This window comes from Podarcis raffonei, chromosome 9, assembly GCF_027172205.1.
Source record: "Podarcis raffonei isolate rPodRaf1 chromosome 9, rPodRaf1.pri, whole genome shotgun sequence".
Taxonomy (NCBI): Eukaryota; Metazoa; Chordata; class Lepidosauria; order Squamata; family Lacertidae; genus Podarcis; species Podarcis raffonei.
Window position 1 is genome coordinate 66470066 of NC_070610.1, and position 18722 is coordinate 66488787.

The window sequence follows — 18722 nt, forward strand, 5'->3', positions numbered from 1 at the left end:
ACAAATATTTGTTGGAAATGTAAAGAACAAGAAGGTACCTTTTATCATATGTGGTGGACGTGTAAGGTAACAAAAGCATTCTGGGAACTGATAATTAACGAATTAAAAAAAATGTTTAAAATAACCTTTATAAAGAAACCAGAAGAATTTTTTTTATTAGGAACTGTAGGTACTGAGATTCCAAAGGAACAGGGGGAAAAAATTATGTATGCAATGACGGCCAAACGGATACTACTAATCCAGAGATGGAAAGAAGATAAAGTCCCTACCAGAGAAGAATGGCAAACTAAGCTGTTGGACTACGCCAAAATGGCAAAACTGACCGGAAGGCTCAGGAACCAAGAAGACCAAAGTTTTAAGAAAGAATGGGAAAGATTTATAATTTATTTAAGAGACCACTGTAAGCAAATGAAAACATTAGCAGGATTTTAACAGCACTTGTAAGGTAACAAATACGTCGGATACTATGGAGAGATTTAAAATAGGGATGATAAAATAATATGCAGTTGAAAAAGATGACAATAGGACCCATGGAAGGGAAGGAGGGAAGAAGAATCTCTAAATCTGGGTATGTATTTGATATTGTTATAATTTTACACTTGTAAAATCAAATAAAAATTACTTACAAACAGTACGCAGTGATGGCATGGGCAAGTGAGCACTGCTGCCCACCCCACAATCCACTACTAATTACAGAGCAGAGAAGTAAAATGGTTGCTAGCATGGGTGTGAGCCACACCTACATTCCTCCTTCACACCAGCAGCATTTGTTCTTGTGCAGCTCTTCTCTTAACCAACTGCAAAAACTCTCTGTGTGAACATTCATCCTCGAAGTATTTTAGAAATGGCCACAAGAATGCATCGTTGCGTGGCGGTGGCACCACTGCCCGTCTCCTCCTAGCTCTAAAATTGAGACACTGCCCACCCAGACACATTGGGAAGCTGCCCGTTTCAGTCAACAACAAAGCCGCAAGTGGGAAACGCCTGCTAGTCAACGACAGCCAAACAACAGTTGCATTATGAAACTTTAGGGCGCTGAATGTTGGTCAGTCTCTTTGGCTGGATGCTTGACCTTCAAAACTGGCACATGGACAAAAGGCAAACAATCTCAGGGAGGGATACACGACTATAAGACAACCGTGGACGCTAAGAATGGATCATTTCCCATGTGGATAAATACAAATGAATTGGAACCCATTCTTATCACGGCATTCATTCTAGAGTTGACTTGCATTCATTTGCTCTTTTATATTAGCAGCTTTCTTACCGCTTTCTCTCTGCAGCAAGAAAGCAAACACTATTTATAACCTTACCTGCTTCTTCAATAGATCACACTTTTATTTTGCTTAGCAGTCCTCAAGGGACTTCAAGGACAGGAGGAAAGAGAGAGCTCCTCTCTGACCAATAAACAGTATATGAGCTGTGGGGAGTCTCTTGTGTTTAGTAATATTAAAGCATTATCATTCTTGGCTATGCAAGGGGTGGGTGGCATAATGCAACCCTCCCAGAGCTGTGCACACTCCCCTTGTATGTCTGTATGTTTCACAGTGGAGGGTCTGGTACCAAATTCTGAATTTCATTTAAGATAGGTATGTTGAAGCTGTGGCCTCCCAGATGCTGCTGGATGACAGTTCCCATCATCCCTGGTTATTGGTCATGCTGGCCGGGGCTGATTGGAACTGGAGTCCAGCATGTGGAGGGCCATAGGTTCCCTGTACTTGATTTAAGAACATCAATGCCTGGCTTTTTCATCATAGTAAAGAACAGCTTGTAAAGCATTAAGCAGCCCCGGATTTAGGGCAATACAGGTGGCTCCACAGCACAGAGGCAAGGGGGCACAAAATAATAATGATGATGATGATAAAATCTATATTTATACAGGTACCTACTCAAAGTTAGGGAGTACCAAATTTTGTCCTTGCTCAAGGCACCATATTATCATCACCATCAAACCTTTGTTCTTAAATGTAAACTATATGTTGATCTCCACCAACGGTTCCTAGATCAACTCTGCATCCCCAAATGGAAACCAGAGTTAGAGGTCATACATTTTCTATTATTGGGAAATAATCAGGAGCTCACCAAGTTAGTGGCTAAATATATTTATCTGGTTTTTTGGTCATTGAAACACATTGCAGACGTCTGATCTCCCTGGAGACCTAGAGATGTAATGTTAGACCATATTATCAAAATCTGCCCCTGCATTAAGGCAATGGTTGCTGGAGAATGGGGGAAGAAGAGTTTAGACATCCAACCTTCCAAGACCAGTTAGCAAAGAATCAGGACTCCTTCAGCTCCTGCTTGAACTTCTATGAAATCTATACTTTGCACTAAAAAAATAAATGCCCAACTTCCTTTTCACAATTATTTAGGAAGCAACACATAACCACACCACCCCCACTCACAAGAATTTTCTCCATTTTCTTTTTCCTTTCTTGCTTCTTTGACTTGAGACCACTGCCCACAGTGGTAGAAGATTTTGGAGTTTTATGATGAAGATGTACAGTGGTACCTCTGGTTGTGAACGGGATCTGTTCCAAAGCCCCATTCACAACATGAGCAGAACGCAACCCGCGTCTGCGCGTGCAGTGATTCGCCACCTATGCGCACGAGCGTTATGTCATTTTGAGCGTCTGTGCATGCGCAAGTGACAAAACCCAGAAGTAACGCTTTCCGGTATTTCCGGGTCGCCGCAGGACGTGACCTGAAAAGATTTAACCTGAAGCAAACGTAACAAGAGGTATGACTGTAAAATGATAAATATTACGCTGGACATTGGCACAGAAGCTCCCATTGACAGACTCCCAACTTCCTTCTCTGATGGAATTCCATACCAGAATGCTCTGGGTGGGCTGGACCAAAGGAGAGGGTGGGTCAGCTCCCTCTCTTACAAAGCGAAATGCTTTCACACCACAACCAGGTTGGTAGCCATCCTTGTGCCTAGAGCATATAAGAGCTCAAACAAGTTTCTGCCCCTTTCCCGTCGGTCCCTTATTGCCCACCCCTCTACCTCACCTTGCACCCTCTTGCTTTGTACTTACCAAGGGTTTGGTTTCGTCCTCATCTTTGAAATAATAGAGCTGCTCCCCTTTAAGAACGAACCAGCGCGTGTGCCAAGTCTTCACAAAGCCTCCTTGCTTCCTCAGCCACCCACACTTAATGGCAACATGCCGTCCTTGGTTCAGCTGGGGACTCTCTGCAGAGCCATTGTGCTCTTCCATAATGAGGCTGGCAGATTCTCCTAGTTAGGGAAGAAGGAGGGGAGGTGGGAAAGAAGCTTTATTAGCTAATCTCCCATCACTTGTTAACAAACAGCAACAACACATATTGTTGGAAGATTCAGGAAAGATAAAAGAAATGACTTCTTCAACACAGTGCAAAGCTAAACGACGGACCTTGCTCCCCCAGAAGGCAGGGGTGGCCCCCAGCTTGTATGTCTTTAAAAGAGGATTAGACAAATTAATAGCAGACAGGGATATCAATGGCTACTAGCCATAACGGCTACACTCTGCCTCCACTGGGTACCACAAGGCAGCTTGTAAAAAAACAATGAAAGCCACAGAACAACGTTTAATTACAAATTAGAAATAAAGAAATCAAATGAAGACGAGAGGTCAACATTTCCTTAGGCCTGTCCAGATCATATAATTATTTTAATTTAAAGTGGGGAATGAGATTTATGTGCACCTTCAAAGGTGCTATGAAACAGATGGCTAAGGCTGATTCTTCTTCCTCTTCTTTTTAAGAAAGGTTAAACGGGAGGCAATGGTTATTTGAAAATGTGTTTATTTTTCAGCAAAGCCCATGGTCCTTTTTGAGGATTGCTTGGCATCCTTGATCTCTTACAATTAGAGCAAGCTTAGGTGTGCTTGTCTGTGCCATAGCTGCCAACTTTTCCCTTTTCTTGCGAGGAATCCTATTTGGAATAAGGGAATTTCCCTTAAAAAAAGGAAAACCTTGACAGCTATGGTCTGCGCCCCAAGTCCAAGCTGCAAGGTTTCTCTCTTAGGGTGGCCATGTATCCTTCTTTGCAGAGAACAGCCCTCTCTTTGAATGGCTCACCAATCAAGTTGAGTTTATAAGGAACCACAAGAAATCAGAACATGGGCGATGAAGTTGCCCGTCAACAATTGTCCTGTTATATTTTCGAGTTTGAATGGATGGTTTTATTCTTTTAAGGTTTGTTGGATTATTTTTCTGTTTCTGTATTTTACCACTTTGATGGGTTTATGCTGTGAAGTGGTCTATACATTTAATCGTGATAATAAATCGTGATAATAAAAATAATAAATAATAAATCGTGATAATAAAAATGATCATCAGCATCAACATCATCATCATCACTATGCAAGCACACAGGCCACTTTATTGCAGTCTCCCCTGTCTACTTCTACTGAATTCTAGTATTTCCCCCCCTAAAAGTTTACTTATACATAATGCATTTTTATGTCATTCCATGGCATCTTTAAAGGATGCATTCCGTCTCTTTTCTTGGTGTGATGTATAATGTCTGTCTGTTCTTGAAGAAGGAAGCTTTTTGAACTTGCACTAACTCCTGCTGCTTCTTGGATGGCAAGCTGGAAGGTCATGTGACATGAGAGAGAGAGAGAGAGAGAGAGAGAGAGAGAGAGAGAGAGAGAGAGAGAGCCCCTCCATACCCATGGAAATGGAGGGGACAACACAGTAGCCTTGGCAGATCTATGCACAATAGACTCCTGTGTATGTTGAGGGAAGCTTTCACAGAGGGCGGAAACAAATGCTGGGACGCCTGGGAGCACGCAGCAAACATCTGTGAAATACTTTTAGTTCAGGAAGCCAGACTAAATTAAGAGGCTGACGGTGGAAATGAAACCAGACACAATTCAGATGTGTAATGGACTTTTTTGTGTGTGTGTCAAAATTCAAAGTCTCCAGATAGGACATGAATCTTCTTGGCTGCTTTTGCATCTTTGGCCTATGATCACCTGGACACACATCAAGGACAAATGCTTCATTGCTGCTTAAGAAGCTGAACAACAACAACAAAAGATTTGGCTTTGATTTTGATTTTAGCTTGCATGGAACTGAAAAGAAATCAAGATGCAGAAACGGTGTCCCCAAAAGTTCCAGAAACTGACCCTTGTAGGAGAAGCAGAAGACAGTGCATATTTAAACTCCCCGTCCCATTTGTGACTATGCTAAGATGCTAAGCTATCTAGTCTCTTTGCCTTAATAAAGGTTTTGACTGCTGCAAAAGCATAGGGAAAGCAAGGCTGGCAAAAAAAAGTTGAATGCCCTTCACTTTAATAATTCACGTATTTTGTAGCTGTGAATTGTTAAAATTAAGGGCATCCATTTATACTTGCAAAATACATGTGTATATATTTAAGCTGGGAAACAGCAAGAGATAGTTTTCGAGGCAGGAAATTAAGTTGTTCAGTGACTTATGGGTGGATGTTGTTTCCTCGGTTAGAAATCTTATCTAGGCAGAAAACTTTACTGCAGGTTTGGGGATAAGGCTTAATACCAGGGATGCAGAACCTGTGGTTCTCCAGACGTTCCTGGACTCCAACTCCCATCAGTCTTCATGACTGATTGTCAAGCATGATGGGAATCTGGAGGGCCATAGGTTCCCTGTCCTTGGTTAGGGAATTTTGTGAATGTGAAATGTAATAAACTGCAAAATTCTTTCAACAGCCTAATACTTACCGTATTTTTTGCTCTATAGGACATACTTTTTCCCCTCCAAAAATTAAGGGGAAATGTGTGTGCATCCTGTGGAGCGAAGGCAGGCTCCTAGGCTTCAGCGATAGCAATGTGAAGCCTCCGAAGCGCAGAGGGAATGCTCCCTCCGCACTCCTGAGGCTTCGCGTTGCTTTTGCTGAAGCCTGGAGAGCGAGAGGGGTCGGTGCTTCAGGCGGCTATCCCTGAAGCCTTTAGAGCACAGTGGGAACTCGCGCTGCACTCTGAAGGCTTCGGGTTCCTTTTGCTGAAGCCGGGAGAGCAAGACTCTCCTGGCTTCAGCAGAGAGGGAGAGCTGCGCAGCGCCCCTTCAGCGAAGCGGGAGGAGAAATGGAAGGGGCTCTGTTTCTCCTGCCACTTCACTGAAGGGGCACTGAGCAGAGAGGGGGAGAATTTTTTTCTCTTGTTCTCCCCCTCTAAAACAAGGTGCGTCCTATGGTCGGGTGCGTCCTATAGAGTGAAAAATATGCTAGATAACGTTCTGCATGAGGAGATTTCACCCCTCCCATATCCAAGAATCTCCTGATGTTCTCTGCTGATTCTCCAGAGAGGAGGGGGCGGTTTCTGCTCTCTACTTATTCCACTCCAGCCCCACATCAAAGAGAGAGAGAGAGAGAGACTGAGTGTTAGAGAGAGATTGTGTGTATAGATAAGGTTGCTGCTAAGAGCAGCTGCAGGCACTCAGTGCAGTTCAGCATTCATTATGCTTAGACCTCATTTAGCTCTGTATATAGTTGTGTATTATAGCTGTAGATAGAATAAAGAAGATATTCTACAGAGCTGCTCTCCAAGTCGTTTATACTCTGCTGTACTCTGCTATACTCTGCTGTGCGACGACTGTCTTCTTGTTGGAGTGAATCCGGTACTCACAACTCTAAGTTGTGAGTCCACAGCACTTTGACCTGTTCCTGTGCAGAAGGTGGTCTCTGGAAGTGCTACCCAGCTCGCCTAGCCCAGTCGGGCTGAAGTGGATGAGTCCAGTCAGTGGCACTGGCTCAAGGGTGATGCTGACACTGCATTCAAAAACATGAACAGCTGTTCAACATTATTTAGTCCAGTTAAGTACCTCTATATAGTGTTAGCAGCCACTATTTATTTCCCCCCACTAGTCTTGTGCCTGGTTTATCTGATTTCATCATCTTCACCATGGCCAAGTTATCTATTACTTTTGAAAACATTTCCTAAACCAAACCAAACGTTTCACAAACCTGAGCAGAAGCAACTGGCAATTACTTTGATGCACTGCAAGGCAGTATTGAAAGTTTGGGCCCCAATAAAGCACGGCAAAGACCTGCTTGTTCCAAGAACTTTAATTTCATTATATCTTCTAAAGGATAAGCCATCAGATATTCTTTCTAATGAGACTGGTGAAGGCAGTCTTTGAAACTATATAAAACCTCTACACCCACCCACCCACACCCCAGTATCGGCTTCCACAATAAATAATGTCCTAATACAAGTTAAGCTCCTGATTTAAACATATTCGATTGCAAAGGCTGTTTTATACTTCAGGTTTGAGTGTTGCATGAGAGCAGTGAAACTAATTCTGAAGGTGTTCTTCCCCTTATGCATAAGCATGTGCTAGAGCAGGCCTGGGTGTCACAGACTGGCTGGACGCAGAGGAATAGTGGGAGGAACCAGCTGGGGAATCCCTAAGGGTAGAAGACTCACAGCCAGGGGAATGGTGGTGGGACAATGATGAGTGGTCAGAGGGAGAAGATTGGGAAGAGGTGTTGGAAGCTGAAGAGGTAACGGGGCTTAGTGAGAGGGGAGAGTCTGTGGCAGAGAGAAGTCCAGACTCAGAGTAAGAAGCTGAAGCAGGAGAGCAAGCAGGCCCAGGGGCAGAGATGAGTCTGGCTGGTGAAGAGCCATGGGTGTCTCTCCCTCCTGCTGCAAGCTCCTCTCCCCCTGGTGCCCCAGAACCAGGAGAGGTATGAAGAGAGCAGTGGAGAAGTCAGCTTCATGCAGGCACAGTCTCCAATTGCTTGGGGGAAACCCTGCAGAAGAGGGGACGTATGCAGCTGTGGAGATGAGGAGACCTTCAATCTCAGCAACTGCTTTATGGGGGCAAGACCTACCAAGGATGAGTTGCTGTGCTGATTAGGCCCGATACTCCTGTGCAGACCCTGTTTTTGCTAATAAAGACTTAACTTCAACTTGCTCAGTGTGGTTTACTGGTAGCTTGCTCCTGTCCCAGGGGGAAACCTGCAGTCCTCCATATGTTCTTGGACTACAGCTCCTGTCATCCCTGTCCACTGGCCATGTTGTCTGGGGCTTATGGGCACTGGAGTCCAACATCATCTGCAGGGTACCACAGTGGCTATGCTACCACTTTGCTAGAAGAATTTTCTGCTCCTCCAAGCATTTGATTGCATCAGATTTCTTTCAATCCAAACCAATTACATTCCCTTAAAAGCAATAAAGGAATACTGAAAGCACTTCTGTACATAGTAGCCAATTGTCTATACAGCTTGACTCAAACAAAAGCTATCTTTTCATCATGGAATGGGTAGTTGCTTTGCTTCTGGAATGAAAGGGTTTTAAATGCACACAAAGTGACTTCTAAGGTCTGTATTTATTCACTTCTGTATGGAGCCGTAATACTTTGGAACTAGTTCAATAAAGGGGGAAATATGTCACCATGGAAAGACATCTATTTATTGACTTTTATTGGCTTTGGGGAAAAGGTCCATAGGCAGGATCAAAATAATGTTTCCAAGACATCAAAGTCTTGCTGAAACAGAACAATTTAGATTCAGCTTCTGCCAGAGCTGTGTCACAGATGTTTCCAACAGAAGGAAACAGGGCAAAAACTTAGCAAAACATCTATGGAAAGCTCAGATTCTGCCAATTTCCAGAATCAAATTTAGAAAACCAGTTTCCTTATAGGACACGCATACATTCTAATAAGATGTATAGCCAAACAAGAAAAGAAAAATAGAGTGAAACAAAGCAAGGAATGAAACAAAAAGAGCAAACAAACAAACAAACAAACAAACTCCTCATTTGCCATTTTAATGCCCATTCACCTAGTTTGGAGAGATCCTTTGAACCACCATCATGGCAGCAGTCTCCACGCCAACCATCACAAATTTGTCTCCATATCTGAAATGAGGCTACACTTGTAGATATGTAGGCTAATTTCACAAAGGCACAAATATCACATTGGCTGCTCCTCTGACCCTGCTCTTCACTGCTATAGCATAGCTGTCAACTTTTCCCTTTTCTTGCGAGGAATCCTATTCGGAATAAGGGAATTTCCCTTAAAAAGGGGAAAACGTTGACAGCTATGTGCTATATACTTGATGATCTGCAGTCAGGACCACTTTAAAGAGCTTGCACGTACCTGCATTTCCTTCCACCCATCCTTTGCTACCTTTCCTCCTTCTCTTCACTTCTCTCCACCCTGTCTGCAAACTTAAGAAGAGCTTGATGGATCAAGGCCAATGGCCCACCTGGTCCAGCATCATCTTCCCAAAGTGGTCAAAAAGATGGCCATGGCAAGCCGGCAAGCAGCACCTGAGTGCAACATTGCTCTCCCTACCTGTGATTCCAAGCAACTGCCACTCAAAAGCATATTGCCCCCAGAAACTGGAGGCAGAACAGAGCCATCATGACCAGTAGCCACTGATAGCTTTGTCCTCCATAAATGTGTCCAATCCTCTCTTAAAGCCATCCAAGTTTATTGACATCCGTTCAGATTGTAAGTTCCTAGGGGCAGAGAGCTGCCTTTTCTTTCTGCCTCCCTCACTGATGTTATGCATTAGGAAAAGGAAAGTAAAGCAGGTGAGATCTTGACCTGACACTGCTTGACCCTCTCTCCTCTACCATTGCCAATAACGAAAGCTAATTGGAGCTACTGCTTTTTAAAGATCCCAGAGGATAGATAAATGCGTTTATTTTCCTATTTAAAACAAGGGAGAGGGAGAAATGAGCTCACTGTCATGAGGCAGAAAACCTGATACGAACCAAAAAGAAAAAGGAAAGAAAGAAAAGAAACAGGCTCTGTGAGACTTTTGGCTGCTGGGGAGGGAAGGAAATGCAATGGTTGTTGCCTGCATTAAGCACCAAATTAGTGTCATCCTCACGACGAGTGCTGCCCCTGGCAAAACCTCACTCCTGGGAACAATGTGGGAGCACTGAAAGCTTTAATTATCAGGCACGGCAATACACTTTCCAGAGGTCATGCTTCCGACTGCTGATCGCAGGGGGAGTCTGACAAGCGGGTTGTAATAGGGGCGTCAAAAGAAGCGGCCCCTGCAGCTCTGCAGCTTATCACTACTTAGAACATGAATGCACGTGGCTTCTTGTATACCTGGGAGGCAGCAGTCCTATTGTGCTAAATGCATTTCACATTGGAACTTGGAAAACTGCTTTATACCAAACCAGACCACTGATCCATCTAGTTCAGAAATGTCTTATCTACACCAACTGGCAGTAGATCCCAAGAGTTTCAACAGGTGTCTTTCTCAAACCTGGGAAAGCTGCCCCCTGCAGGCTTCCCTCAATTAAAAAGCCAGACCTTCCAAGTGTCCCTATTTTCCAGAGACAGTCCTGTCAGAATGTCCCACTTTTCCTTAAAGGTAAAGGGACCCCTGACTATTAGGTCGTCGTGACCGACTCTGGGGTTGCAGCGCTCATCTTGCTTTATTGGCCGAGGGAGCCGGCGTACAGCTTCCGGGTCATGTGGCCAGCATGACTAAGCCGCTTCTGGCGAACCAGAGCAGTGCATGGAAACGCCGTTTACCTTCCCGCTGGAGTGGTACCTATTTATTTCCTTGCACTTTGACGTGCTTTTGAACTGCTAGGTTGGCAGGAGCAGGGACCGAGCAACGAGAGCTCACCCCATCGCTGGGATTCAAACCGCCGACCTTCTGATCGACAAGTCCTAGGCTCTGTGGTTTAACCCACAGCGCCACCCACGTCCCCCACTTTTCCTTAGGACATCCCTATTTCCACTGGAGAAATGTGGAAGGGTATGGAATAGGACATCTCTATTTTCATCAGAGAAATGTTGGAGGGTATAAAAATGCTTAAAAGCAACAAGAAAAAAGATGAGCAGCCCAAAAAGGGCCCCTGCATTTTTCTGCCAATGCAGGTATTAATTCGCCACTAGACTGCAGGTCTTGGATTGAGCACCAGTGACCCTGACCTCTAAACGTCTCTAGTTTAAAACCAAAATCCCACCCAGGCTCAGTATAAGAAATTAGTCTGAGAGGATGTGTGGCATGTACAAAGAGGCTGCCTAAATATGCCAGACACTCAAATGACTGCTGCAGTATCTGGTTGCTACCGTAATATAAATAATTAGCTGGAAAAACAGTCTGTAACTAAGAGCTTATTCCCATTATATCCCCCAAGCAGTTCTGACTGCTGTAAATGTCAATGGTAGCCTGGTGAGATGCTTAGATTTGAGGTCCATAAAGTATGCTAATTGTTAAATGAAAATCTGTACTTTTTACCTTCCGAAACAAGCTGGATAAGGTTGGTACAGCCAGCACTTGACAGAGTCAAACACTGTGCTGATATGAGTTTGTTGCTGCTGTTGCTTCCTCTTCAAGCATTTTGGAGTCCACCCAAAGTCCTCAAAAGCAAATGTGGGTCATTCTTGGAGGGAGCCAGCTAGTAAGTGCTATTACTTTGTAGCTGACATTTCAGTCTCGTTCCTAGGAAAGCATGATCACTTGTTTTCCTGGAAATACCAGGCAGAAAAGTAACACAAGGAACAAAAACTTTCCTTTGTACTTAAAAAGTGGGAGTATCTGCTAGGTTACCTTGGATAATGCTGGTGAAATAGCAGAATGCATTCAATTTTATGTCAGGTTCATTCATGAATTTACATCACCTAAGCAAAAGCAATACATGCTTTCCCCTTCTTTCCCTTTCCCTTGTACTATTTCTCTATCTCCTTCTAAGAATAGACAAATTTGAGGTTCTCTCTGTTCCTTATTTTTCTAGTCTTCAGTTTACCATATTTCCACACCAGTCTGCAATTCTTCTTTAACCTGTTTACTTTACAAATTTCTAAACTGCCTTATAATGTGAAGCCACCAGGATAAAAATAAGATAAACTACAAACAGTTGGAGGAGAGGAAAAGAAAACAGAAAACCTGTTTTGGAGATGGAATGGGGTCTCCTGAAAGGAGTGGCTGGAACCCTGAGCAAGAGCATTCTGTGCTGCAACCTTTTGTTGTACTCCCCACTTAGAGAACTCTATGGGTCACACACCACATTTGAACATTTTTTGTCTGGTTAACCCGCCTACAGCAGATTAGGCGCCGGGAGCACTTTTGTGGGAGATGCTAAAATCACTCCATTAAGTTTCTAGAGCTTCTGCAGCAACCTCTTATCATCCTGCACTATTCATGTTCTATTTAATGTTAAAGTTTTCATACTTCTTTTGAACTCATTTTGCACTGTCTCAGCACTGGAGAGGTCATGCCACAAGAAAAATAGTCCATATGCTTCTGTCTCTCTCTGGGGGTAAATGGCAATTAGCGAGCGACATTGTTCATCTTCAAGCATGCCTTAGTTCACAGCAGCAGGAAAATGTGCTCAGAAGATAACTCATATGAAACAGCACATTACCAGGAACTATTATCCAAATTAAAAATGGCTGCTGCCCATATCACAAATGGCATCACACATTCAAAAAAGGGGCTAAAACCATCTTAGCAGTGTACCTTAGATGAAAATGACACAATGATGCTCAAGGTACACAGTCACAGGCTTATAAATATTAGCCTCTCCCCATCTGGTACCCGCCATATGTTTTGGACTACAACTCCCATCAGCACCAGGCAGCATGGTCCTGTCAGGAGTTCAGCCTACACTCAAGTAGGACCCTGTCAGAGACACATGCCCAACTGGCATGTTCTCTCCCTCCTGGTTTTTCGTTTGGGAGCTTCAAAAGCTTTCTTCTGCCCGAACATCACAGTGACCGATACCAACTGACACCGGCACACTTAGGGATTTGCAGAGTCTTCGCAGCATGCACGTAACAGACCTCAGCAACTCAGCATTTTGGCTAATCTACTTTATTTACATATAAACACACACAGAGCACCGCAACATGGCTCCCTCTCTCTGTAGCATCAGACAGCAAAGAGAGAAGGAACAAAGGACAAGAGTCCCACTTCACGGAACACAGTAACACAAACATTCTGTCTCCGTCACTTCCCACTCTGTGGAGTCAAAACATGCACCATCATGTGATAGACAAAAATCCCATGACTGCAATCATGGAGCAGGAATTCTAACAGGCCCATGCTCATGGATGATGGGAGTTGTATTTCACAACCACCACCACCACTGAAATTAGACATAAAATGTGTATTCTGTGATAATAGGAGGCTTTCCCCAAGCCTGGTTGTTGAGGGTGGGGGAAGCATGTGTGTGGTTGTGCCGTGCATTTGTGTAGAGAGTTTCAGTGTGTGCATGTTTCTTCGAACAGTGTCTCTGGTTAGCAGATGTACTCATGGGCCCCCAAAGTTTGGTGACCTCTGGATAGTCTGTGCCTGTCCTCCTTTGTGGGAAAGAGTGGAAGAGAAATATCACAGCTGTGAAGAGGCCTAGCTTCCACGTAATTGGCTAAAAGCTGCCATGTTTATGATGCTAGAGATTTTCACTAAAAATCCATTTCCCATCACTTCATAAAATCTGTGCCTTCAAAAGCCGAAAGCTACATTCAGCAAGCCCCTGTCAAATCAGTTGTAATTCATGCAGGTTTTAAACATATGGCAAAAGAGTCTTCAGCCTGCAACGTGGACACTGAAAGAAACAATTGTGTTGGCTGAACTCTAACATTTCAGCACTGGAGAAGCCAAAATCACAGAACGAGACACAACACCCAAGAGCTAATTGCTATGAACATGGCTTGGAAAAGCTGCTCTCTATTATTTTTCCTGAGTGTACTCTCCTCCTCTAGAGATCAGTTAAAACTGGACTTTGCACTGAAAATCGCAGAGATATGATAAAATAAGACATGTGGGTTTTTAAACATGCCCTAGTCATGAGCCTTACCTTTTACAGAACATCTGTGCAAAACAAATAAATAAAAACGAAGATCTGTGCTTTGTACATGGCCATCAGACCCTACGAGATCCTCAATTGTGTTAATGCTGCTGGCAATGGTGTGCTGCTGTTTCCATCGCCCCAGCCAAATTCTCCCACAATCTTCAGCTCTGTTCTACCCTTCTCTGAGCCCATGCGTTATATACCAGAGATTTCCTGTTCTCAGCTCACGCTAGCTGAGGAAGATTTCAGCAGATACAGAGTCCAAATGGAGATTTCACCTCCATTCTTCCCAAATCATGCAGCTGGTAGATAAGATATCTCTCTCTCTCTCTTCATAATGGGGCATCACAGGACACAGGACCCAGCAGGGGGCCCAAGGATGGGAGCCTCCTGGACCTGCTCCAGTGATAATGATTATGATGATGAAAAAAATTTATTTATACCCCACCCTCCCCGGCCAGAGCCAGGCTCAGGGCGGCTAACACCAGTAAAATGACAATAAAAACGTAATAGGGGAGGGGAAAAAACAATTTAAAATACAGGTTAAAAATACAATTTAAAATGCAGCCTCATTTTAGTAATAGCCCATAAATCAAAACCATAAGGGGAGGGAAACATAAGGGTCAGACTGAGTCCAAACCAAAGGCCAGGTGGAACAGCTCTGTCTTGCAGGCCCTGCGGAAAGATGTCAAGTCCCGCAGGGCCCTGGTCTCTTGTGACAGAGCGTTCCACCAAGTCGGGGCCAGTACTAAAAAGGCCCTGGCCCTAGTTGAGACCAATCTAACCACCTTGCGACTTGGGACCTCCAAAGTGTTGTCATTTGTGGACCTTAAGGTCCTCTGCAGGGCATACCAGGATGCAGTTGACTCAATAAAGGAGGGAGGCCCATGGGGGAGGTCTGACCCAATGCCCCCCCAACACACCTGGAGCTAACTCTGCTAAGAGACGATAAAATAATTAACTCATGATCTCGTACAGTATTAATAAACTTTGACCTCTGAATCACAACAGGAAGCTGTCACTGGGTTCACTGAATTTGTAACTAGTCATTTCTTCTGCAACCAGCAACATACATACATTCTTAAGCTGTGGTAACTAATTTGCTGTGGTATCTTAAGCTGTGGTATCTTTCCACAGCTGTGGGTGCAACAGGGCAAGAGGTAAAAACACGTAGGACAAAGCCAACGTGGTGCCTTGCAGTTGTCATTGGACTCCAACCCCCATCAGTCTCAGCCAACATGGCTAAAGAGAGATCTGGTAGGAAAGCACATGGGAGACGCCCCATTGGCTACCCCTGATCTGGATCAAGTAATCCCTTGGCTGGCAAGGGATTAAACACCTAGCTCCACCTCCTTTTATTTGCCCTGGCACTGTGGGTTAAACCACAGAGCCTAGGACTTGCTGATCAGAAGGTCGGCGGTTTGAATCCCCACGACGGGGTGAGCTCCCGTTGCTCGGTCCCTGCTCCTGCCAACCTAGCAGCACGTCAAAGTGCAAGTAGATAAATAGGTACCGCTCCGGCGGGAAGGTAAATGGCATATGTGCTGCTCTGGTTCGCCAGAAGCGGCTTAGTCATGCTGGCCACATGACCCGGAAGCTGTACGCCAGCTCCCTCGGCCAATAAAGCGAGATGAGCGCCGCAACCCCAGAGTCGATCATGACTGGACTTAATGGTCAGGGGTCCCTTTACCTTTACCTATCTTCACTTTAAACAGCTTCTAGGGGCAAGTTCCAGCTAGTGGTAAGCTCATCTCATTTCTTTTAATTCAAGTCTTATTAGCGCCTACAAGTTTCAATAGTTGACATGAAAGCTTGAGAAATCCAGTGTAGAAAAGGACTGTCTTACCCTGGAAAAGCTTCACTCTATCATCCTACCATTTTTAAAACCGAAAAACCAAAATCCCAACCCAGCATCTTTAATCCATGTGGCTCATTCAGACCACTGAGAGGTGCACAGCTGGTAATATAGCCTCTGAATGCAAATTCCCTGCATTGATGGTTGGAGGTCTCACCGCTGACATAAAATAATTAAATGAACAAAACAGTGTGAAGAATATGTCTAATGTAACCTTGCTTGCATTACCGAGCTGGCTTTTTATTTAACTAATAATTTACAGTGCAGAATCTCTGCACATCCCAGCCAGAGCAATTTGTCATCTTCTTTTCACATGTCTTATTAGCATGGAAGAGCTGTGTTAATATAGCACACAGTTTCTCTTTGGCTCATTTCAGCCCATTTTGGCGCACGATCCTGCTTAGAAATCCCAGGGCGTTAAGCGCGGCTGGACACAAAAGCACTTTCATCCCGTTTTATCTAACTCGTTGACTCGGCAGCATTGAAACCTTTGGAATTCTTCAATTACCCTGTATGCATCCACATGCTAGATCAGGGGTGGGGAGTCACAGACCCAGGGGCCCAAAAGCAGCCTTCAAGCCCTCTCTATCTGGACCTTGGAACTCTCCACAGGCCACGCCCTCCTCAGGCCACGCCCCTCTCTAGGCCACACCCTTCAGCAATGCTGCATCACACCCTCTTAAGTGCTTGGGCCTGGTTGAAATGTGTCCTTGAACTGTCAGGACGAATCTGATATAGTGGTACCTCGGGTTAAGAACTTAATTCATTCTGGAGGTCCATTCTTAACCTGAAACTGTTCTTAACCTGAGGTACCACTTTAGCTAATGGGGCCTCCCACTGCCGCCGGAGCACGATTTCTGTTCTCATCCTGAAGCAAAGTTCTTAACCTGAGGTACTATTTCTAGGTTAGCGGAGTCTGTAACCTGAAGCGTCTGTAACCCGAGGTACCACTGTATAGTACTGGAATGGGGAGACCCAGGTTCAGATCCCTGCTGAGCCAGTGAAGCTCAATGGGTGTCCTTTGGCCAGTCACTCTGCCTCTCAGTCTAATAACCGATATGAGGAAAATAGCGTGGATGGGGAGAAGCATGTACACTGCCTGAATATCCTTGAAGGTAAGGCAGGTTATAAATGCAATGTGGACAGTACACAAACATGTGAGAAGAGGCATCTTTGTGCAGGTAGTGGAGGGCTTCCTCATCACAGCAGCTCAGTGCTGAAATATTAGGGAAATAATATTTTCCAGATCTCTCTGTTCTTCAGAGATCAGTCTGAAGAGCAGAGTCATGGTGCCGGTCCCTGGTGCAGGCCTAATTTTCTCCTTAAATGAGCCAGGCTGTTTTATGGCAAGCTTCTTCTTGGCAGCAACCTATTGCTTGCGCGCGCACACACACACTCCTGCACAATAAAACCTTCCATTCAGAGCTGAGGCACTTGTGAGCTCAGACTGAGTGCTCAGGGCATTGCAGAAGCTGATCTGACAAATGAATTGCTGTTGGTGGAGCAGGAAGCCCAACATTACAGACGCCAACGCGATCAGTGGAAAGGAAAGAGTGATGACCGATGGTTCAGGGATGAGAAAAGAGGGCAATAGGAGTGTATATTCACTATGTATTAAATAAGGAACTGAACTGAAATGGGTCTCTTTCTGTTCATGGCCTTTGTGGAACAATATAACAGATGGGTGGGATGAAATGGACTCCTGACGAGATGGAGGTGCTGCTGGTGGCTGCTTCTTGTGTCTGGCAATTGGATGAGTAACCCCAGATCCACCATTGACATTGGAGGCCCAGGTGGCTTCAGTGGCAAGGGGTGCATGTTTCCAACTATGGCTGGTTTGCCAGCTTGGTTTGCCAGCTATGACCAATGTTGGACCAGAAAGCCTTGCCATAGAAATCCATGCTTTTGAAACCTCACGTAGAATTCTCTGTGGCAAAATGCTCTGTGGCAGGAGTGCCCTTGAAGACGGTCTGAAAACTGCAGCCAGTGCAGAATCTGACCACTAGAGTTCCAGCTTGGTGCATCCATGCAGGGCCAACACTGGTTGTCTGAATGTTGCCAAGCCCAGTTCAAGTTGGCGACGTTAGTAAATATAGCCCTGAATGACTTGGGACCCCAATACATCTTCCTATATCAGCCAGCCCAGGCTCTAAGATAAGCAAGTGAGGCACTATTTCTGCAGAAATCCCTTCTCCTGGAAGCATGGGTGGCCCCTACTCTAGTGGGCTTTTTGTATGTATGGATACATCTATTTACCCAGACCATTAGTGGAAATTGATGTCCAGAGGCTCAGCTCAGTTATGATGTCTGCTGCAGCATTTATATCATGCCAGAAGTGGGAGGAGCAGAAGGAGGAAGAAGAGTGGCGATGCACAGGTCAAGATAAGCTTTCCTTCTGTTTTTGGGTTCCATACTCTGGTGTGAACCAACTGACTTGCACCACATCATGGAACCAAAAAAGTGTGTCTTTTGGTCCCACACTCTGCCGCGGTCAGGGCATGGGACCCAAAACAGGACATCCTGGATCAATTCTATCAATCCAGGATGTCCTGCTTAAAACAGGACACTTGGGGGTTCTGCATTTGACCCCTAGGCTGAGGTTCCCCTTACCTAGTTTTAAAGGTAAAGGACCCCTGGACAATTAAGTCCAGTCAAAGGCAACTATGGGGTTGCGGCGCTCATCTCACTTTCAGACCAAGGGAGCCAGCATTTGTCCACAGACGGCTCTCCATGTCATGTGGCCAGCATGACTAAACCGCTTCTGGCGCAACAGAACACCGTGAAGGAAACCAGAGTGCACGGAAACACCATTTACCTTCCCGCAACAGCGGTACCTATTTATCTACTTGCACTGGTGTGCTTTCAAACTGCTAGGTTGGTAGGACCTGGGACAGAGCAATGGGAGCTCACCCAGTTGTGGGGTTTCAAACCACTGACCTTCTGATCGGCAAAGCTTAGTGGTTTAGTCCACAGCACCACCTATCCTATCTACCTAGTATACTTGCACAGAAACCCCCATAGGTATGTGTTAATTCCCACTGTCATGTTAATTCTCACTCTCAGGAAGTGTCATATGGAACAGACTGCCCTCTAGGGTTTGCAAGGTTTCTTTTTCATTATCCCATTCTGT

At 44.8% G+C, this 18722-nt stretch overlaps 1 protein-coding gene across 3 annotated transcripts in view; it reads right to left on the reverse strand.

The window, feature by feature from the left end:
• ARHGAP24 (Rho GTPase activating protein 24) overlaps window positions 1–18722 on the reverse strand; it is a 353954-nt gene that overhangs the window by 255816 nt on the left and 79416 nt on the right. For all 3 annotated transcript variants that reach the window (XM_053404168.1, XM_053404169.1, XM_053404170.1), the window contains exon 2: window positions 3042–3241. In XM_053404168.1, the coding sequence (XP_053260143.1) occupies window positions 3042–3241 (200 nt within the window). The remainder of the gene's footprint in view (window positions 1–3041; window positions 3242–18722) is intronic.